Source organism: Bombyx mandarina, chromosome 16 (genome assembly GCF_030267445.1).
Source record: "Bombyx mandarina strain Sakado chromosome 16, ASM3026744v2".
NCBI lineage: Eukaryota > Metazoa > Arthropoda > Insecta > Lepidoptera > Bombycidae > Bombyx > Bombyx mandarina.
This window is the reverse complement of record NC_143222.1, coordinates 11,806,551-11,830,542: the sequence shown is the minus strand read 5'-3', so window position 1 is coordinate 11,830,542 and position 23,992 is coordinate 11,806,551. Positions and strand designations below refer to the sequence as shown.

General features: G+C 41.1%; 1 protein-coding gene across 6 annotated transcripts in view; it reads left to right on the top strand.

Moving 5' to 3' along the window:
* LOC114240441 (phosphatidylinositol-3,5-bisphosphate 3-phosphatase MTMR3) overlaps positions 1–23,992 on the top strand; it is a 110,779-nt gene that overhangs the window by 76,632 nt on the left and 10,155 nt on the right. For all 6 annotated transcript variants that reach the window (XM_089733764.1, XM_089733767.1, XM_089733765.1 and 3 more), the window contains 9 exons: positions 8,432–8,593; positions 12,080–12,255; positions 14,862–15,060; positions 17,732–17,871; positions 18,912–19,142; positions 20,103–20,243; positions 21,430–21,631; positions 22,306–22,482; positions 22,983–23,241. In XM_089733764.1, coding sequence (XP_089589890.1) covers positions 8,432–8,593; positions 12,080–12,255; positions 14,862–15,060; positions 17,732–17,871; positions 18,912–19,142; positions 20,103–20,243; positions 21,430–21,631; positions 22,306–22,482; positions 22,983–23,241 — 1,687 coding nt within the window. The remainder of the gene's footprint in view (positions 1–8,431; positions 8,594–12,079; positions 12,256–14,861; positions 15,061–17,731; positions 17,872–18,911; positions 19,143–20,102; positions 20,244–21,429; positions 21,632–22,305; positions 22,483–22,982; positions 23,242–23,992) is intronic.

Sequence of the window (23,992 nt, the reverse complement as noted above, 5' to 3'; positions counted from 1 at the left end):
ATCGTCAGAGCGTCGGAATGTAGCGCCAATTAAAATCGGAAAGCGGGGCTCATTGCTCGGAATGTTACAGTGGCCATAAACTTAGAATATTAGGCACGCTTCAACGAGTCTAATTAACGTTCGGTGAAATGAATCTTGTTCCCGCGGCTATCGTTAACTCTTTGTGTTTATGTTTTCCTGGTACATACCGCGGAAATTATTTTATACATTGTTTTAGTGACCTTTTATCTAATTAGTCAGGTTTTCAAGGTTGAATCGTATTATTTATTATTAACTAGTAAAATCTGGTAACGCTTCGTAGTAGTTTATTGTGTGATAAAAGTAGATTTTTTGAAATTACTCGCGCGCCACCTGTCGTTTTTTTTTTTTTTTTTTTTTTTATTGCCCTTGTAGGCAGACGAGCATACGGCCCACCTGATGGTGAGTGGTTACCGTTGCCCATGGACTTCAGCAATGCCAGGGGCAGAGCCAAGCCGCTGCCTACCGCTACTAAGCCTACCGCTGTCGTGCGGTAATGGTACTATGACGAACCCCTGACCGGTGTGCTAACAGCAGCAACTGTACCAAGTTTCATCGCAATGGGACGAAAGACCATAGGAACAAACATACAAACATTTTTTTTTATCCACAGATAGATTTTAGATGTGAAATTCATATTATTAACAAATTACTTTTAAAGTAAGTTACTATGTATTGAATCGTCCTTGCTATGACCATAAGTAATTGAAGAAATCCGATATACTCACATTGGGTGATTGGGATCAAATATTGAAATCAAAGTCAGATTTCAAAAATAGATATTAATTTCGGGAAAATTCAAATATCTCAGCATTCAAAACATCCACCTTCGGATTTTAATGAAACCATAGTATATATTCCATTCGAATTAATCTCTTGACCTTAGTGTGACAGAAAATAATACAAAAAAATCTGTTTTGCTCTATTACTATCGTATAGATATCCTCTTTCTGTTTTCGTTATCTTGTTTATTTATTGTACAGACACAATGCAGTCTACCATATTATTATATTATTAAATAGAATCAACAAATCATTATGAACGTAAATAGAACGCGGATATTGATAAAACACTTTCATTTAAATCGTTTCAAGTTAAATGTTATGCAACATTGTTTTCCGATCACACCTGCCCAGTGAAGCGAAGAAGTTTACGCAAAGTTCTGCGCCCGTTATGCTGCCCTGGTACTTCTTACTTCAATCATTGTTTTTATTTTATTTTTATTGCACGCGATGTTTATACGAATTCATCTAGACGAGAAAACCCAAGGTGAAAAGATTTATTGTTGAAGGATAAGAGGCAATGCAATGTTAGTGACGATGATTTCGAAGACAGAGCGAAGTGGTGGAGAAAAAAGCTGACCCCACCACTATGTGGGATGAATAACTTCGAAGAGAGAGAGAGAGAGAGGTTTTACAAATTCACAATCAATTTGTAGTTAAATGGAGCCCATGGTCAGACATACATAGATTACGTTTTTCTAACGAAATACGCCCTCAATAAATGTTGGCGATTGACTTCTACGGTGAAAGAATAACATCGTGTAATAAAAATCAAACCCGCAAAATTATAATTTGCCTAATTACTGGTGGTAGGACCTCTTGTGAGTCCGCGCGGGTAGGTACCACCGCCCTGTCCATTTCTGCCGTGAAGCAGTAATGCGTTTCGGTTTGAAGGGTGGGGCAGCTGTTGTGACTATACTGAGAACTTAGAACTCATATCTCAAGGTGGGTGGCGGCATTTACGTTGTAGATGTCTATGGGCTCCAGTAACCACTTAACACCAGATGGGCTGTGAGCACGTCCGCCCTTCTAAGCAATAAAAAAAGTGGAAGCCGACATTAACTCACACAGAAATAGACCGGATTCCTATTGTTATTATACTTTCGCAGTTCGGAATTCTTCTGCTTTGTCGGTATCGCTCTTGACACAGTGGTCGTGGTCATCACTTTAAGTGTCAGTGGCAAGTTTCACAACACGCCGCCACTCCTCTCTGACAGCCGTTTTCCTTGTGCATTCGTGTAATGATGTCTGTATTACGCACACTTCAAGCCATTACTATTACATGACTATTACGAAAGTATTTTGTAATGGCGATACCTACTTAGAAAATGGATGGCGCTTATATAATAACTAGGTGTTCTCACCACTTTATAGAGAAATCGCTCTGGGAGTACTCGGTTTCTCATGACAGTAGATAAACATTAACAACTCTAGTATTTTCTTCGGTTATTGCTAGTCGTAAACATAACTAAAACAAACTGCCCGACCTCAAGATACTGGTAGTTCTGTGCAATGAAACATAAATATTCAGAGACATTACAATTATAATATGAAAATAATAAAAGCGAGATTAAACCTTAAAATGAATTACTAGAAGTTTATTATAATTTACAACGTTTTCTTTACAATTAGCCTAAACAAACTTCCGGCCGCATTAAATCGTTTTATTTGAATTTACACAGTACTGATTGCTTGCAGACACTTTGTGTTATTAAAGGTATGATTCTGAACTACGCTGCGTGCAGCAGTGTTGTCGCGGCACTACTTGTCGCCATACGATCTCTATAAGCTTATATGAGATTACATTCCGAGCTAGGCAGCAATCTATGATGACCTGGAGCTTGACTCAGTCAGTAAGTATTTACAGTCGGCATCATTGCGCCACTTTGAGAAGACGGCGCGGCGGCAGACGCGTCACTGCTGGGCAGCACTTTGATGTCAGCTCTGCGGCAACAGCACTGCTGCTTGTTTCCGAGTTCGGAATCACACCTTAAGAACAAAGTATGACAGTGTTGTGTAACGGCAAGGTCGCTTTCTAATACTCTAATAACGTGTCAGATATTCAAGACCAACTAGTCAAACATCGATTTTATATTAGCTAATACGAACACACCCACTATTTTTATTAATACATTGCTTAAGAAAAGCGGAGTGTGTTTTGTCTGTTAGAAAAGGCAAAACTTAAGCAATGTTATAACTACATTATAGGAAAAATCATCTACATAATTATTTTGTCTCCTTGAAGACTGGCACTGATGCAAGTGGTTTTATTGAGGAACTCTTTTTTTTTTTTATTGCCCTTCTAGGCAGACGAGCATACGGCCCACCTGATGGTGAGTAGTTACCGTCGCCCATGGACTTCAGCAATGCCAGGGGCAGAGCCAAGCCGCTGCCTACCGCTTAATACTCTCCACAAGTCTCGTTTGAAGAAGGACATGTCATAGAGCTCGGGAAACACCGTGGAGGGGAGCTCATTCCATAGCCGGATGGTACGTGGCAAAAAAGATCTCTGGAAGCGCACTGTGGATGACCGCAGTGGCTCCAGGTAGTATGGATGAACTCTACTCCGGTGGCGGGTGGTGCGGTTGCAAAAACGAGATGCCGGTATCATCTCGAATAATTCCTCAGAGCACTCCCCATGGAACATACGGTACAAAATACAGAGGGAACCGAAGTCCCTCCGCAGACCCAGAGGTTCCAAACGATCCGAGAGAATGGGATTATCGACAATCCGAACGGCCATCTTCTGTAGGGAGTCAAATGGAAGAAGCTGGTATTTGGGAGCCCCGGCCCAGAGATGGGAGCAGTACTCCACGCGAGGCCAGACGTGTGCTTTATAAAGCAACTCAAAGCTTTTGCGACTGCGCAACTTTTAAAATAGCCAATAGAAGTAGGCAGTAACACATGACAACATTTGAGGTTTAAACGTTTTAAAATGAGTACATAAAGTCAATAAATATTGAATGGAATTTATGTGAGATTGTTCTCTTAACATAGTAGTCATAATAGTCATACATTTATATATGTGATACTGCGGTTCTATTTCTGATGAAACTATTAATAGATATCTCTGAACACAAATCTCACGTGGTTCGTGCTACCAGTCTGACTAACTATAATATATACTTATACTATCTCCATATATAAAAATGAATTGCTGTTCGTTAGTCTCGCTATAACTCGAGAACGGCTGGACCGATTTGGCTAATTTTGGTCTTAAATTATTTGTGGAAGTCCAGAGAAGGTTTAAAAGGTAGATAAATATGAAAATACTCTGAATTAAATAAAAATAACAATTTTGTTTTTGCTTTGTTGTGTCCCCCGTCGGACGGATTCCTTTTGTTTGTTTTAAGTTTATTTTATACAAAAGTTTAGGTCTTTTATTTATAGATTGAGGCACTACGAAGTCTGCCGGGTCAGCTAGTATAGTATAAGTATTGCTTTGTTTGTAGGCTGCGATAATACGTGTACTATCTAATATATTTTTGGAACAGTCTTCTTAACATCACTAATCATCGTAACGTACACGTAGATATCTTGAGAATTATTATTAGTTTCCAGGATCTATTTTCTGGTTTTTGTTTATTTATCTCATAAAAGGGCGTACAAGCTCACTGCTCATCTGGTAGTAAGTTGTTTCTGGAGCTTATAGACACATATAAGTCCCGTTACCGACCTCGAGACGTAATGAACTTGCACAGAACAGTTGTCCTTCAAATCAAAACAAATGGCTGATTCGCGGCAGATATAGGTAGGACGACGATAGCCACCCGTCCGACTCTAATACCTAGTCCCACTAGGACCACAAGTCTATTGTAGCGAACGGCTCGACGAGCGAATTAACCCATAGACACAGCCCACTGAGTTTCTCGCCGGATCTTCTCTTGTCGCGTTTCCGATCCGGTGGTAGATTCTGCGAAGTACTGCACTTGCTAGGGCCAGTGTTAGCAACACCTCCTGATTTGAGACCTGTGACCTAACTTACTATTTCGGTGAACCTAGAAAGAACACTTCGAAGTTACTAGAATAGGTTGGATAAAACAAAAAGGTTAGTGACGGCCTATCTTTCGTAAACTATGTATTAGTACTGGTGGTAGGACCTCTTATGAGTCCGCACAGGTAGGTACCACCACCCCGCCTATTTCTGCGGTGAAGCAGTAATGCGTTTCGGTTTGAAGGGTAGGGCAGCCGTTGTAAATATACTTGAGGCCTTAGAACTTATATCTCAATGTGGGTGGCGCATTTACGTTGTAAATTTCTATGGGCTCCAGTAACCACTTAACACCGGGTGGGCTGTGAGCTCATCTATCCGTCCAAGCAATAAAAAAAAAAATACGAGTTAGACAATCACACGGACACCTGTTGCAAGTTGTTTTTTTGTAATGTTGTTGTTTCGTAATGTCACGGACCCGTGTAATATTGATTAAAATTGTGTTATTTAATTATCGTCACGTTTCTTGCTTCGTACAAAGCTATCGTCATAATTTTAATGCAAAAACTCTAATAGCACTTGTTTTGCTTCGGATAATTGATTTAATAACAAACATGCATAACATGTCATAACATGTCCTTCTTCGAACGAGGCTTGTGGAGAGCACTTGACGGTAGGCAGCGATTTGGCTCTGCCTCTGGTATTGCTGAAGTCCATGGACGACGGTAATCACTCACCATCAGATGGGCCGTATGCTCGTCTGCCTACCAGGGCAATATATATAATTGAAACTAGCCGACCGACAGACTTCGTAGTGCCTCAATCGATAAATAAAATACCTAAACTTTTGTATAAAATAAACTTAAAACAAACAAAAGGAATCCGTCCGTCCGGGGACACATTAAAGGGAAAACAAAATTGTTATTTTTGTTTAATTCCGATCATTTTCATATTTATCTACCTTTTAAACCTCTGGACTTCCACAAATAATTCAAGACCAAAATTAGCCAAATCGGTCCAGCCGTTCTCGAGTTTTAGCGAGACTAACGAACAGCAATTCATTTTTATATAGTTATGAAGAAGATTACAAGCACTATTTAGATTTTTGACGGATTTTTTCTAATCTCTGGTCACTGCTAAAGTATTTTAAAGTGTTTAGAGGGGGGTTGTTATCTCATAGGCTTCCTACGACCGACTGACCAACGACGGGCCATAAACTAGAAACAATACACAATATTCAATGAACAAACATATTTTAATACTCACTCCCAACTTAACTTAACAATATCAATGTCAATAAAACAAATATATTTTTATCGTAAACAATTGTTTAAACAAAATCGAATACAAATTATTTATTATCGGTATAAAAGTTCTCGTTATGAAATTTCAAACGGAACGACCTCAGTCGGTCGCGAGTCCTTTCGCGAGACGTGTCATTGACTAGTCAACGACATGTTAGTTTTGGTGATTCCAATGTGTTCCTCTTACCTCAAAATGATGAGACTGATCGAGGTATTGTGCGGGTGTGGTGTAAATATCTTGATGCTATTTCATTACCTAAAAAAAAAACATTTATTCTTAATATATTATTTCTAGATATATTGGATACTAGTCGTCTTGGCCAAAATGGATAAGAAACTTATGTACTAGTATCTAGCGATACGGTTGTTCAAATCCCGCAGGCGGGTACCAATTTTTCTAATGAAATACGTACTCAACAAACGTTCACGATTGACATCCACGATGAAGGAATTGAACTATTGTACAGTTGCGATATAGACCACATTAGCTTTGTGATGTCTGTGAAGCCGGGTAACCGGTTAAAATCGGATGGACCGTGCTCTAGTTCATCCGTCTAAGCAACAAAATAATGGACGTATTTTTTTTCCTACCTATTATAGTAGCCTCGTGGGGTTATTCTAGGTTCACCGAACTAGTAGGTGAGCTCAAGATGACGACGTTGCTAACACGAACCCTAGCAAGAGCAGTGCTTCGCAGAATCTACCAGCGGATCGGAAACGCGACCCACTGAGAAGATCCGGCGAGAAACTCAGTGGGCTGTGTCTGAGGGTTAATTCGCTCGTCGAGCCCTTCGTTGCAAGCGATGGGTTTGACGAGGACGGTGATCGGTGCTTGAGGTACCTAAAAGCACCGTTAGTGGATCGGGAGGATCCGAAATGACGTGTTTTGGGCGACGTCGACTGCTTTCCATTCGGTTCGCAGGATCGGGAATTATTGCTTTGCTTATACTCGTGCAGACAGGCAGAAGAGATTACGGATAGTCTAACGTTAAATCGTAATTGAATAGTTAGGAACTTTCAACAACATATATGCAATATGTATACACACCCGGCTTTGTCATTGGCCATGATAAAAAGTAACGCATCCATTAATCTAAATTAAAAACAGTTTCATGTTAATAAATGCGTTTGGTCATTTATGCGTGATAAACAACAAACATAAACTTTCTCATTTATGATATTATATTTATTTATTTATTTATATTTATCTATCACTCGACTTTATTTTGATAACGCGTGCCCAGGCTTACATTGATGATTATTTAAATACATTAATAATAAAGATTAATCATGTTCCAATTCTTGAAAAGCTTACTTGTAGTTTGTATATAGGGTTGCCACCTTTATTTTTGCATATAAAGTACACTGGTTATTATAGATAGAAATAAAAGTACATAGTATTAATATAAAGGAGTAGATTTTTTTATTATTATTATTATTATGTTTAAATACATATTTTTTTATAACAATTGAAGAAATTAAACAAGACAGTGACATTGTTGACAAGTTCCGTTATGAAATATTTGTTAAAAAAAGAGTGCTTAGGTGATGTGGCGATAATGAATAAAATACATATTACCTATGATTAAACTTTTCTGAATCCCAAAGAATAACCAAATCATGCCAAAAAATTATTTTCATGTTCGTTTCGTTATTTTCGTTACAATTACCTGAAATAACGTACAATATTTTAATAAATAAAGTACGGGTGGCAACCCTATTTGTATACCTCATAGAACAGATGGCCCACCCAAAAAGCCGGTATAGTAAAAGCTATTAGTAAAATAAACACAGTTGAGGAGACGTCAATGAACTTTTCTTCGCATATTTATTGAAAAACAATAAATTGGTATTTTATTCGGTATTCGCGGGTCGTAAACATGATTAAAACAACTTTTACCGTTTAGTTTCGCTTAGTTTTTTTTTAAATATTGTCAGCGCAAAATTCAAATATCGACGAATAACATCTTAATTGTCGGAGAATAGACGAACTCATGGCCATATTGAGAATAGATTAAATATTATTTGTCTAAAGTGTAGTCTTAGCGAAATCTGTGATTATAGAAGTATAAAATATAGTCTTTGACAATAGAATCTTAATAGTGTACAAACTTATAATTTCAATTAATTAAAGTCGAATTTCGACTAGATGTCATATGCCCAGCGTAAACCCTGTCCCGCCGTTTCAATAACTCCGACTGGGTTCCCGCCCGGTCCGAGGTAAGGCGCCGGCTGTGAGCGGCAGGAGTTTTTAGTGAGGTTCAACTCCCACGTCTTTCTCATTTTCTTCGGTGAAAAAAAAAAGACTCGGCGAGCACTAGTTCTGATTAATATCTAAACGATTTGAAGTATAGTGTGTAATAAGACTAATGAGGCGTTTGTTTGTGTGTGGACAGGTTACAGCGTCGTCGAGCGAGATGGGTGAGCGGGAGCGTTACCGCGCCCCGCCGGAGCCTCCGCCGCGACGAGCCGCCGACCTCTTCCCGCGGCACCGCACGCACTACGACGAGCCCGACCTCGACGCCGGCTTCTCGCCCATCCCCGGCGAGTTTGTGCAGGTAACACACGTATTTTTTTTATTTATTGCTTAGATGGGTGCAAGATCTCTCAGCCCACCTGGTGTTAAGTGGTTACTAGAGCCCATAAACATCTATGACGTGAATGCGCCACCCACCATTGAGATATAAGTTCTAAGGTCTCAGTATAGTTACAACGGCTGCCCCACCCTTCAAACCGTGACGCATGACTGCTTCACGGCAGAAATAGACAGGGCGGTGGTACCTACTCGCGCAGACTCACAATAAGCCCTACCACCAGTACCGTCTTAACGTAACCGAAGTAGGCTAAAATAAAACGAGCGCGACGCTTTTATTAGAGTAGTAAACTGGTGGTAGGACCTCTTGTGAGACGGCACAGATAGGTTTTTGGAGATAAATGTACTACGAAATCCGATGCAAAATAGTTCATCTAGTGTGAAATTTTGTTTGAAACACATTGTAGGCTGTGTCTATGGACTAATTTGCAAGTCGAACTATCCGTTGTAATCGACGAGTTCGACTAGGCTTGTGACCGGAGTTTGAAGACCCTAAAGGCACCGAGAACGGACCCAGAGGATCCTACAAACCGAACACTTTCGAAGAACTTTGAAAGCGTAAATTCGACTTTACAACAAATCACCATTATTACTGTGTATCAGAACTTCTGTTGGCATATTTAAAAAGATTAAGTAAAACATCACCCGGTAATAAGCCTTTGTACTGGAATCACAACTAAAACAGTCGTTGAGCTCGAGAGGCGGTCATTTCAAGGCCTAAAATCGATATGTTGGTTACATTGAATTATCGGACAAACTACCCACAAAATCGGAACATTGAATTCATTGCGCTAGACGGTATGTATACAAATGGTTCCCACGTCCTTACGGATCCAACAGATCCAATAACCTTTGCATTAGACGCCTTCAGCTCTAACACTAGGAGCAGTCTTAGGGACCCTGGTAACCGTACTCGTCGAACACGACAAACAGGTCGACGTGCAACCTAACCCATGCATCAGCCCGCTGAGTTTCTCGCCGGATCTTCTCACCGGGTCGCGATTCCGATCCGGTAGTAGATTCATTCACGAAGCAATTGCTCTTGAGTTGTTAGGTCTCCTTCGGAGGCGCTCGGGCAGTTGTTAGCAAATCCCACCCCCCCCTGGCTGAGCCTTTGCTCGCCCACCTGTCCTGGTGAAACTGGAAAGGCCTTCAGGCCACCAGTAATCTTTCAATCATAAAAAAAAACAAATGGTTCAGTAGCTCAGGGTCTACGGAGGGATTTTGGCTGTCCCTGTACTTTGTACCGTAGCTTCCACGGGGAGTGCTTTGAGCAATTGTTCGAGATGATTCTATCATCTCGTTTTTACCGCCGTCCACCGCTGTAACAAAGTTTATCCGAACTGTCTAGAACCAATACGTTCGTCCACAGTTTGTTTCCAGTAATATTTTTGCCACTTACCACTTAGGTTTACTTTAAAATAAACTTGGGCGTTTCCTCGGTGCTGTGGCATGTCCTTCTACAAAACAGGCTCAAGGAGAATAGCCCGGCATTTTTGAAATACGTCAGCAACGGTAATAATCACATCCTATCAAATGGGCCGTCAACATTCTTGACACAGAAAATGATTACCTAAAATGATGCTAACGACTACTTCATGCGTCCTCCAAGTTCTGGTACCTACGTCGCGGAAATTAATGTCTCCAATAATACGAGAATCGATTAATAGTACGCGCGTCGGCCTTTAAGGTCATCGGGTCGATTGCGCGAGGTTCATCGACCGAGATCACAATTATATAGCATTTAGCATAGGACTAGTTCGCATTCCCGAGAGTGCGATGCACCGCCTTATCGGAATGCGTGCGCGTGCGTCGGGTTCGAAGTTCACATATTATTATGTGTATACGTAACGTGACCATTTTTAGTATTACTCAAAACGGGACGTTGGTTTATTTTGGAGAACTGACAGGTACGTAATAAAAAAAAAAGTACTTTTTTAAAGTTATTATTCTTTTTTTTTTATTGGTTAGATGGGTGGACGAGCTCACAGCCCACCACCAGGGCTGTGAGCCACTCACAGGTACCACAACCCTGCCTATTTCTGCCGTGAAGCAGTAATGCGTTTCGGTTTGAAGGGTGGGGCAGCCGTTGTAACTATATTTGAGACCTTAGAACTTATATCTCAAGGTGGGTGGCGCATTTACGTCGAAGATGTCTATGGGCTCCAGTAACCACTAAACACCAGGTGGGCTGTGAGCTCGTCCACCCATCTAAGCAATAAAAAAAAAAGAGTTATGTATTTACATAAAAAAATAAATTGTTGTAGTCTTTATTGGTGTTGTTGATAAACAGTCCCCTATCTAAAACGTTATCGCACGTGTCAGGTATCTTAATAGAATCATTTTGTTTGTAATAATTTTTAATTTCATTTTCCACATAACGATTATCACGTTAAATATTGCTCAGAAGCTTAGAAAACACGGGAATGAAAGCTACATATGATTTATATCGATGGATAATGTAGTTATAGGTTGCACAAAAAATATTGTACTACAAAATACTCGTAGATTATATTTTTAATGTATACAGATAAATAATACAAGTTTCTTGATATTAGAGAAATTAGGTTAGATAACCAACATTTCGAAATGTAAATGATTCTAATTTTGGGTACTCATAGAATTTTTTAACGGCATGTTTTTCATCGCCTAACTTTTAATTAACTCCCTCGTAGATCTCATAAATCTACAGTTTTGTAAAAATCAATCCATGCATTTCGATCCGGTAGTAGATTCATTCGCGAAGCAGCTGCTTTTGAGTTGTTAAGTCTCCTTCGGAGGCGCTCCGGCAGCTGTTAGTAAATCCCACCCCTCCTGGCTGAGCCTTTGCTCGCCCACCTGTCTAAGTGAAACTGGAAAGGCCTCCGGGCCACCAGTAATCCTTCAATCCTAAAAAAAGGTTTTGTAAACTTGAATTACATAGATACCCAAATTCTGAGGCACAATCCGACAACTTTGGCAGTCACTGTGCTAATATTATTTCAGGCAAGAAAACAATACACGAGTAATTAAAAAAAAAACTATTTTGCTTCTGGCTCCGAAAAGCCATTCCGATACAATTAAAATTTCGACTTTAGTAATTTGGCTGATAACTGGTAGCATTTAGCTGGTAGCGTCGTCGTGTCTATGAACTCCCCACCGCCGGATCGGAACCGCGACCCACTGAGAAGATCCGGCGAAAAACTCAGTGGGCTGTGTCTATGGGTTAATTCGTTGTCGAGCCCTTCGTCGCAAGCGACGGGTTCGACGAGGACGGTAACCGGTGCTTGTGGTGCCTAAAAGCACCGTTAATGGATCGGGAGGATCCGTAATGACGTGCTTTGGGCGACGTCGACTGTTTACCATTCGGTCTACAGGATCGGTCAATTGACGCTTCCTAACATTTGTATAGAAAAAACAAGGTTAGATGTACTAGGAATGCATAAACGAAACAGATGTTGTTTGTTCGCAGTGGGTCAGTAGAACGGCAGATGGCGGCACTATCGCCATGTCGAACTACAGATTACACGCTCAGCCGAGACGCCGACACGGACCCGGCTCGTCCGTTCCCTTGCGTCTCATCGATGCTTTGGAGATTCGAGATATACTGCATCTGATCATTCTTTGCAAGAATGGTGGCCAATTGAAGTAAGTACCATCATCTGCTAGTGGATATGATACCCTGGTAATAACAGTAATAGATAATCTAAACGAATTAGCTTATATAAGAAAAGTAGTTGTACCTGTCCGCTTTGCTGGGCCTTTAAAATTAACATTATTATTTCTCACCCCCACAAATATTCTCATCATTAAAGCCCCCGCAACTGGTGTAGGGGGTCCAACACTCATAAATATTAGCCTATCCATTAAGCACAAGTATTTTCCACATGGATACCAAGTTTCAAGTCAATCGGATGCACGGTTCTGTAGTTATAACGGAACATCCGTAAAAACCACTGTAGATTTATATATTAGTATAGATAAAGTAAATGACCAGTTGTGATTGACATGTAAGATTTTTTTGCGAAGATTCATTATTATTGTACATAGTATTCCCGCGTGTCTCACAGTGTTCTGGTTTCTAAAGTATCGCCTTTTTTAACTTTCGAATTCACGCAATATCCTCTAAACATATCATAATTAATATTATAATAATATTATCTCGGACTTTTCCAATACTTCACAGCTTTCTTGGTCATGGACGACTCTCCCGTCAAAGTCAGAAGTAATACGATGACAATCAATCAATTATCTCACGTTTTGTTTTGTTGTCATTGTTATTGTTATTCTCATTTTATTTATTTTATTATAAGTTTTGAAACGTAGAAGTTGTTTTACGTCTACAAGTCGCGAGAATCGAAGAAAATACTCCAATATCCCTAACCACTTTCGGAGTATAAAAGTCTTCACTTCAATTAGTTCACATGTGTCGCACCTATGACTTTTTTACCAAACTACGTTCTAGTTTTGTCTACCAACTCCTCTATGGCAATTATAGATTACTTACATCAAGTAACTGAATGGTACCCTCGAGAGGGGAAAAGATTAAAAGGACGACCGTTCCAAAGGTGGGTAGACGATATAAAAGCCGTTGCAGGCTCTACGTGTAAGAGGAAATGCCACGACCGGAACTTATGGCAGGATTTGGGGGAGGCCCATGCGAAAGCAAAACAATCTTAGCCGATATCAAATGAAAAGAAAAAAAAAAGTACCTAAATATGAATTAAGGTTGTTAATAAAGGCTTCTTTATCTTTATCTTACATCAAGTGTGACGGAATATTTTAACCTTTTTTTACCTTCAAACAAGTCTACATATTTTCATTGATACAGCTCCTATCATTTGGGTCCGATTCGTCAACCGTTGGTCAAGCGCGGGCTAACGTTGGTGATAGCGTTGTTGTCATTACGCCGAATTGAGGTTACCGACAGATAAAAACATTGGCAACAGCCCAAAGAAAGTGATATGTAAAATTTTCCTTAAAAACAATAAGATAACCGTTGCCTAAATGATTTTTAAATTAAGTTTAAACTTTGATATTATTTTGTTGTATCCTGAAATCGTTATTTGGTAGCTATGTGCTCACACCCAAAAGTGTGTATTCTGTAATGTATTATTTTTTTTCTAAATAAGTTCAGTGTTTATGTGTGCAGATTTTATCCAGTTTTCAATTTTTCCGCCAAAAAAGTAACGATTTCATGAATTTATACTTTCTGTAATTTTCCATTTTTGCTGTATTTAGGCGTGTTCAGAGTAAAAAATGCTTCATCACAATCAAGTCAATCTCTCATTTATTGATAATATTATATAATATCCATTTATATTTTTCATTTTACGCATTTGATAACGCCAACACGGATGACAATTTAAATAGGAACTTTTTTTAAAAGCTTAGATATCGTGCTTCTTTTGTTTTTAATTAATGTTCTAATATCCAGTTAGTTTTTCCTTTATTATTGTTTTATATACTGATTAAATAAAATTGCCGAATTCCAACACGCATTACTGGAAAAATAGCAAACAAGTTAGAATTTGAATTTCAAACCAGTGATACGAATGAGATTTAGGGAAGTTTTTAATGTATATAACTCCTAATTTAACAGTTTACGAATATATAGTTATAGGCCCACGTGCCTGTTGTCATGACAACAAATTTACTGTACTTATAATGACGGTAACATTAAGGTTATGAGAATTAAATCAAATAACTCGCTTTTAACCCCCAATTTGAAAACGACCCTTGTGTGAAACTAATAATATAATAATAAAAAAAATGGTATAAATATATCTGTACAAATATATAAATCTACAGTGGTTTTTACGGATGTTCCGTTATAGCTACTGAACCATGCATCCGATTGACTTGAAACTTGGTATCCTTGTAGAAAATACATGTAATTAATGGATAGCCTAATATTTATATGAGTGTTGAATAATAATGACAATAAATAATAACGTTAATTTTAAATGCCCAGCGAAGCGGGCGAGTCGATATATCGACGCTTGAAAGGCAAACGTGACTAAGCGACAATAACTGCTTTGTACATAAATGATAGGCAATAACCATATCTGATGCGCAAAAAATATATATTTCTAGGTCTATTAAAATGATTTCAATCCTACAGCTAGATTCGTTAAAATAGAATTTTTTCAGGTATTTCAACTTTAAATTAGTCTACTGTTAAGTTCACGCATTATCGCTTAGTCACGTTTGCCTTTCAAGCGTCGATATAAAGATGTTGTTGCGAATGACAGATGTACGTTCAACACCGGTGATCAGTGTCTGGAGTGGTGGCGCCGGCTGTCAACAGCCGCGCTCTCGCCCCTGACTTCCATCCAGGACACTTTCGCTGCTGCTTACGCCGCCTGGGCTAAGGAGCAGCCCAAGTCGTCCGTGCATCGAGCTTTGATCGACGATTCCATGGCAACCCAGCGACACTGGTTCACGATCGAAGTGAGTATGTGTAAAGAAAAAAAATAACAATCACAATTATTAATTACGTAATAATCACATTTTAGTTCTGCTGCTCTTGAAATTATACTAAGACCTTAGCATTCCCGATCCTGCGGACAGAATGGAAAGCAGTCGACGTCGCCCCAAACACGTCATTTCGGTTCCTCCCGATCCACTAACGATGCTTTTAAGTACCTCAAGCACCTGTCATCGTTCTCGTCGAACCCGTTGCTTGCGACGAAGGGCTCGACGAGTAAATTAACCCTCAGACACAGCCCACTGAGTTTCTCACCGGATCTCCTCAGTGGGTCGCGTTTCCGATCCGGTGGTAGATTCTGCGAAGCATGGCTCTTGCTAGGGTTCGTGTTCGCAACGTCGTCAGGTTTGAGCCCCGTGAGCTCACTTACTAGTTAAGGTTACGCTGATATAGCCTCTCAAGGCTCTCAGCTGAGAACTTATATCTCAAGGAGGGTGGCGCATTTATGCATTACTTGATTAATTTCACATTTTCACTTTTGATTTGTTATTGACATTCTGAAGACCAAAAAAATAAAAATTTTCCCCCTCTTGGCTTAGCCCGCGTTTGTGCACGTGGCCTGGTGAAACTGGAAAGGTCACTGGGCAACAAATTTGACAACTCTCATTAAAAAAAAAGAATTTGTAACTATTATACATATACATATTTGGAGCCTCTGGGTCTGCGGAGGGACTTCGGTTCCCTCTGTATTATGTACCGTATGTTCCATGGGGAGTGCTCTGAGGAATTGTTCGAGATGATACCAACGTCTCGTTTTTACCATCGCACCGCCCGCCACCGGAGTAGAGTCCATCCATACTACCTGGAGCCACTGCGGTCATCCACAGTGCATTTCCAGAGATCTTTTTTGCCACGTACCATCCGGCTATGGAATGAGCTCCCCCCCACGGTGTTTCCCGAGCGCTATGACATGTCCTTCTTCAAACGAGGCTTGTGGAGAGTATTAAACGGTAGGCAGCGGCTTGGCTTTGCCCTTGGCATTGCTGAAGTCCATGGGCGACGGTAACCACTCACCATCAGGTGGGCCGTATGCTCGTCTGCCTACAAAGGCAATAAAAAAAAAAAGCCACCAATATTGCCGATTTAAATACATACATACAAATTAATAAACACATTTAAGGATAAGGCAGCAATTAATACAATTTAATTGAGGTGACCTCATGTCTCAAAGTGGATTGGACCAAATTAAATGGTCTCCAGTAATCAATTAACATCAAGTTGGCCGTGAGCTCGCCCTACCCACATAATAATATATCTATTTTAATATTCGTTATGTAAAATTAGATCAACTAATGCGAACTGTTAGAAATAAACATTCAATTATCGGTACAAATAACAAACAAGTAGTTTGCATAATTTAGTGGAATTATGCAATTAGTTCGCGGCACGTGATAACGTTATCAGTCACGACCTCGAAACGATCGCAATGTGAACACCTATCTATCTGTAAGTTGTTGTCACGTAGTTTTAGTGCAATTGTTACATTCTATGTTCTCCTGGTACCTATTTCACTTAACGACGTTTAAGACAATTATTACTTTTTTTTATTGCTTAGATAGGTGGACAAACTCACAGTCCACCTAGTGTTAAGTGGTTACTGGAGCCCATAGACATTTACAATTTTTTGTAAATGCGCCACCGACCTTGAGATATCAGTTCTAAGGTCTCACTATAGTTACAACGGCTACCCTGCCCTTCAAACCGAAACGCATTACTGCTTCACTGCAGAAATAGGCAGGGTGGTGGTACCTACCCGCGCGGACTCACAAGAGGTCCTACCACCAATTGCGAATAAACTTTGAAAACCAATTGTTGTAGCAAAAAGTTCTTAAGCACCGCTATGCTTTGACACTCTATGAAATGACACTAAAAAAAGAGAAACGTATATAAATAAATATATAAGATTTGGCCTGCGAGAGAACGAGATACAATACGGCTTAATGTTTCATTTCACTTTTTCTTGTGTCTATATTTCTTTCTTCTTTGATATGAATTGTAATTGCAAAAGAATGCATTTATTGCATGTATTATAAAAAAGAAAAAAATATATAGAATATGAAATCTAAAAGGATAGTTGAAGTATTTAAATTTGATAAAATACAACTTGAGGTAGTTGTAAATGATGATTGTCAAAGAAAGGTGTTTTTTGTTTTTTTTTCCTCTATCTATGTTGATAGCCTTGAGAGGCTATTTCAGCTTCTCCTTGACGTGTTGCTAACACTGGCCATAGCAAGAGCAGTGCTTCGCAGAATCTACCACCGGATCGGAAACGCGACCCACAGAAGATTCGGCGAGAAACTTAGTGGGCTGTGTCTATGGGTTAATACACTCGTCGAGCCCTTCGTCGCAAGCGACGGGTTCGACGAGGACGGTGACCGGTGCTTGTGGTACTTAAAGCACCGTTAATGGATCGGGAGGATCCGTAATGACGTGGAAAATTATTTAAAACTGTTTGAAGTTTCGGAATGAATAAAACAAGAAAAAATTAATTGGTGACTCGTATGAAGGTCGGACCCTTGTGCTATGTTAATAAAATATTGTATAGGCTGTTCATGAGACCACCTTCTTGATTCGAAAATCTTCAATAATAATTCAATAATATCATAATAGAAATTTGCTTGGTTTTCTTTTCAGATGGAACGTTTAGGCTTCACAGAAAAGGGTGCTTGGCGCGTAACATCTGTCAACTCCGAGTTCAAGCTCTGCCCCTCGTATCCGCCTTTACTCGTGGTGCCTGCGTCCATCGGTGATGAAGATTTGGACTCGGTCGCTAGGTCAGTCTGTGATACACAGACACTATTACAAAAAAAAAAGGGGAGCTCTGGCCTTCTGCCAATCACTCGTTCCGAAAAGTACATATCAATGTTCATCCCAGAGCTTAATGATATGACTCATAAACAATCTCATCAAACGCTGTGTGGAATGTAACTTAGCTTTTTGCGAAGCACCTGCTCTTGAGTTGTTAGGTCTCCTTCGGAGGTGCTCGGGTAGCTGTTAGCAAACCCACCCCTCCTGGCTGAGCCTTTGCTCGCCCACCTGTCCTGGTGAAACTGGAAAGGTCTCAGGGCCACCAGTAAACTCTCAATCATAAAAAAAAAACTTCGCTTTAGGTTAGGTTAGGTGTTAGATAATCAGTGGCCTTGATGACTGTATCAGGCAGTCCAGGCTTTATTCCTAGTTGGGGTATCATCGTGAAAGTTGCATGTTTCCTATGTGTACATGTATGCGAGACTCATCATGCTGATGAGTCCGTTCAATGTATATTCGGATGGGCTGAGCTCGTGATGAGGGCGCGGGCGTGGCAGGTGGTAAGACCTCATGTGTGTCCGCACGGGTAGGTACGACCACCCCGCCTATTTCTGCCGTGAAGCAGTAATGCGTTTCGGTTTGAAGGGTAGGGCAGCCGTTGTAACTATACTGAGACTTTAGAACTTTATCTCAAGGTGGGTGGCGTATTTACGTTGTAAATGTCTATGGGCTCCAGTAACCACTTAACACCAGGTGAGCTGTAAGCTCGTCCACCCATCCAAACATAAAAATAATAATATAGACTTTCAAAATTAAAATAATAGATTCGTGATTAAATGAATGTCGTTTCCAATCTGTATTGTCATTGTTATTGGCTTAGGTGGCCTATAGCGCACGCTGGGGTCATTTCTGAAGAGCCCATTCGACCCTATTCGGATTTTAAATAAATTAAAAACCTTTTAAATTTTAGATAGAGCATTTTTTCAACGACAAAAATTTAGAACCACTTAACACCAGGTAGGCTGTGAGCTCGTTCACCCATTTAATAGCAATAAAAAAAATAAAGGTTCCGTGCGATGCGTCGCATCCCGGCCGTGGTGTGGCGGCACGCGGGCACGGGCGCGGTGATCGCGCGCTCGTCGCAGCCCGAGGTGGGCTGGCTGGGCTGGCGCTCGGCGGAGGACGAGCGGCTGCTGGCGGCCTTCGTGTCCTCGTGCGCGGCCGACCGCGGCGCCACCAAGCTCAACAACCTGCTCATCGTCGACGCCAGGTCCTACGCCTCCGCAGTCACCAACAGGTACAGCTTGCAGGGTGGAACCGACATCAATATAATTCAGACGTCTGTAGAGTATCGCACCTTTCGCCATCGCAGCAGAGTTCATCCATATTATCTGGAACTGCTGCGTTCATCGACAGCGCTTTTCCAAAGATCTTTTTTGCCACGTACCATCCGGCTTTGGAATGAGCTCCCCTTCACGGTGTTTCCCGAGCGCTATGACATGTCCTTCTTCAAACGAGGCTTGCGGAGAGTACTTAATGGTAGGCAGCGGCTTGGCTCTGCCCCTGACATTGCTGACGTCTATGAGCGACGGTGACCACTTACCATCGGGTGGGCCGTATGATCGTCTGCCTACAAAGGCAATAAAAAAGTAGTTTTCTTGTCAATTGCTTCTTATAACTACTTTAGCCCAGGAGAACCTCGAACTATCCTTGTGTATGATTTAAGCGAGAGTCACTTGACGTCGAGACTCATTTAAATATCGAAATGCTGAACTTTAATTATTGAAGATTCTCAATAAGCTTACGAATAAACGTTACCCTGATGGTGATCGGTACTTACATATTCGAATATTTTATCTATTTAGTCAGCTCAATTCTCATTCTTCTTTCTATTCTTTTCATTATTCTCCCGACAACTGGCGACATCTAGTTTCGACGGTTGAAAACGGAATTTATAAAAAAAAAGCAATGCCCTTTATTTTCGCTAATCTGTATACGGAAGTGACTGATATATTCTTCGTTGGTCAATGTGTTCTTTTTCTTTCTACTTGACAATTAAATTGCTATTAAATTGCTTGAATTGCTTGCTTTGAAATTGAATTTCAAATATTTTGAATACATACACCATTTTAGGGCTTTCATGGAAAATAATGAACTCAGTTCAGTTCAGTACTGTTAGAGAACAGAACCCTTAAATTATACCGGCACCGCATCGAAACTTCGCGAGTGCCTCATGTGAGACGTGTGAACTCCGCAGGGCGCGCGGCGGCGGCTGCGAGTGCGCCCAGTACTACCCGCTGGCGGACATACAGTTCATGTGCCTGCCCAACATTCACCACGTGCGGAGGAGCTTCCAACAGCTTCGGGCGCTGGCCGCCGAGCCCGCGGACCCGGCCAAGTACGTAGCGAAATGTTAAAACCTGTCTTCGTTTTAGGACAGTACTTTCCATTCAAACGCGGATATCACCTGGGTGTGCCGGTTGAGAAAACAATGTTCACTAGAAAACAGTTTTTCAGGAAACGAATAATGTCATTCGTAACAAAATTAGGTTTTAAATTTTGGGTATTCACGACATCTAGCGACTAGGGATTGACACTGGGTGACGTGACTTTGTTGTTTGTACACCAAGGCCAGAGGGACTATTACCAAATTTTTGCAAGATAATAAATAATAATAAAATCATAGAGTTAATTTGTTGAGTTCATAAGAGTAAGGTCAAATTTCACGAACCACCAATCTAAAGCGATAACAACGTTACTCGCGTCTCGCGAGGTCGCGGAAGCGTTGACCTCAACTGATTTCATTACATTGTGGCTTATGCAAAAATAAATTTTGGGGATGCTTAACGACGGAAGGAAAATACGACGAAAGGAATCTTCCACCGAGCGGGTGATATTGCTCGGTAGACCGACGGTCCGAATGTTGTTGTTCGGAACTTGTATAATAATATATGCGCTTTATCTTGAAAATGTCGTAAGCGAGATTCAGGCATCTGTCAATTATCTTGCGTTGTATGATGGCTACCCGTCACAAAATAAAGGAATTTAACCCTCTTATCGTGGCCACCGCTAACTACATATTCGACCCAGGGGACCTGGCGAAGTAAAGCTGCCGTGACCTGAAACATGTCTTGTCGGATCCCCCGGATCTACTCTCGGGGCTTTTAAGCTCTTCAAGCACCGGTCACCGTTGTCGACGAAGAGTTCGACATGTGAATTAGCCCATAGACACAACCCATTGAGTTTCTCGACGGCTCTTCTGAGTGGGTTGCAATTCCGATCCTGTGGTAGATTCTGCGAAGCACAGCTCTTGCTAGGGCTAGTGTTAGCAATTCTCTTCGTTTGAGCCGTTGAGCTCAGCCCACGTGGTTACTAGAGCCCATAGACATTTACAAATTTTTGTAAATGCGTCACCTACCTTGAGATATAAGTTCTAAGGTCTCAAGTATAGTTACAACGGCTGCCCCACCCTTCAAACCGAAACGCGTTACTGCTTCACGGCAGAAATAGGCAGGGTGGTGGTACCTACCCGTGCAGACTCACAAGAGGTCCTACCACCGGTAAAAACCTGCTTGTGTCTGCAGCTGGCACAGCGGCGTGGAGCGCACGCTGTGGCTGCAGTACCTGGCGGGGCTGGGGCGCGCGGCGGCGGGCGTGTGCCGCGCGGTGGCGGCGGGCCGGCCCGTGCTGGTGCACTGCTCGGACGGCTGGGACCGCACGCCGCAGATCGTCGCCACCGCGCAGATCATGCTGGACCCCTTCTACCGCACCATCGACGGCTTCCGGGTAACACTCAACTCTACGTCATTACAGGCTGTGCGTGACTAGAGTGACTAGGCTCACGAGGTCACCATCGATAACGTGTAGGTCCCAGTTTGCAGGATTGACTTTAACTTCGATTGCTTCTGATGGCAGGGTTGCGAGAACAAAATAATGATAATTATCTTTAATAATATCTCGCTTTTTATAGTACTGTACCAAACTAAAGAAGTCAAAATGTCTCTATCTCCCTGAGGTTTCAATGAAGTGTTTACTAGTTTTTACATTTTTTAAAGTAAATTGCTTAAAATTGGCCTATTGATAAATTATTTAAAAAGTTCTTTCTTTCTTTCTTTATTCTTTATTGTACATACAGTTAATAAAATACAATAATTGCGAAAACTTATAAAATTGCGAGCTTAACTCAACAATTGAGTTATTTACTAGCTAACCGTTCTTAAAGAGCTTTACATAAGTGAGTAGAAGAGTAAAGTTATCTTTAGTCAATCAAGTTTATTTTAATTAGTGAAACCAAAATCAAATAGAGATAAAATATTCTTTATTATTAGTTCGAGGGCGTCTATTAATTACATTAAGCATATTTTGGAATTTTCGACCCCCTCCCCTTAAGTGTGATGTTCGACCCCTCTTATGATCATGGCGGTTGAGTTTAACTTAGCGACACTGACATGGTGGGCCAGGTTCTGGTGGAGCGCGAGTGGCTGGACTTCGGGCACAAGTTCTCTGAGCGCTGCGGCCACCAGTTCGGACCCGAGGACCCCAACGAGCGCTCCCCGGTTTTCCTGCAGTGGCTCGACCTCGTGCACCAGCTGCAGCGGCAGTTCCCCTGCAGCTTCCAGTTCAACGAAGCCTTCCTGGTGAGCGTGCCCTTTCATAACGACTCCACAGTTACGATTCAACGTCACTCAGCAGGCTATTTTGTTCAGTTTTAAACCGTTTGTCTTACTTATCCCTTGGTATACTATGAGGTTATACCAGCTACACCCTGACGGGTAGGGGAGCTTGTGGGCCTAACCTAAGAGAATTTGCTAAAATTACCCTTAGCAAGAGCAGTGCTGGTCACTAATCATGGGGACATCATTATTAGTGACCACATTCACTTTGAAACGATTATTTTCATAATGACCTTTTTTGGTTCATTTTTTCTTTGTAATTTTTTTTTGTATTGCCCTTGTAGGCAGACTAGCGTACGGTCCACCTAATGGTGAGTGGTTACCGTCGCCCGTGGACCTCAGCAATGCAAGGGGCAGAGCCAAGTAACTGCCTATCGTTAAGGAAACTACCTACTATGACTATTAAGGAAACATACTTGACACTTGAGTTGACAGTACATTAAAGCGTGCGTCCCCCCGGACAGATAAAGCTGGCGACGCACGTGCACTCGTGCATGTTCGGCACGTTCCTGTGCGCCAGCGCGCGGGAGCGGCGCGCGGCGGGGCGGGGCGCGGCGTGCGTGTGGAGCCTGCTGCGCGCGCCCGCCTACTGCAACCCGCTGTACGCGCCCGCGCCGCGCCCCGACCTGTGGCCCGACTACACCGTGCGCTCGCTGCGCCTGTGGGAGGGCGTGTTCGGCGCGCCCGCCCCGCCGCCCCCCGCGCCGCCCGCCGCGCCCCATGGTGACCACATCGCCTCACTACACGATAAACGTACAGAGACATTTTTGAAGTGAAACTTATTTAGAATCGTTATGATTTCAAACTCGATGAAACGAAAAAATAAGTCCATAATGTTTTTGTAATACAGCGCCATCTATGAGATTTTTTCTATGAGATCTATGAGATTACTAACATATACATAAAACGTCTTGTAGCGAATTTTAATTTAGGTTTATACGTGAAGTTAAAATATCAATTCACAGAGGGCGCTACCTCATACTATAAAAGATGATTTACAATTATTTACTAATGACAAAATTTTTCATGTACTTAGACATTTAGGATAATTGTATTTTAATTTTTGAGTTTTTGAGGTTTCACTTCTACCACGTGGGAATTGCACACATGAATTTTTTTTTTGTAAAGGCCTTTAGGTCAAGTCTTATTCTAACTTTAATGAAACTTTTTTATTTGAAAAATGATGTTATGAATTGATTAATATGAAACGTGTCATGAAATGAGATGAAATGAGATGATATAGGAGGAAATATAATCTCAGTCAACGGTTAAAATTACAAAAAAAAAACTATTTAGAGTAAGCAATTTGTAAGAAAATATACATACATAAAAAAGCTGACAAACGTTTTCTGTATTTAATTTAATCCTCCTGTGCCAACCCTATCATATTAAGTACCAATTTTACTCGCTCTTTAGAAGCTTTGTCTCTGTACGTTTATTTACTCATTTGCCACGACTATACACTGGAACTCCG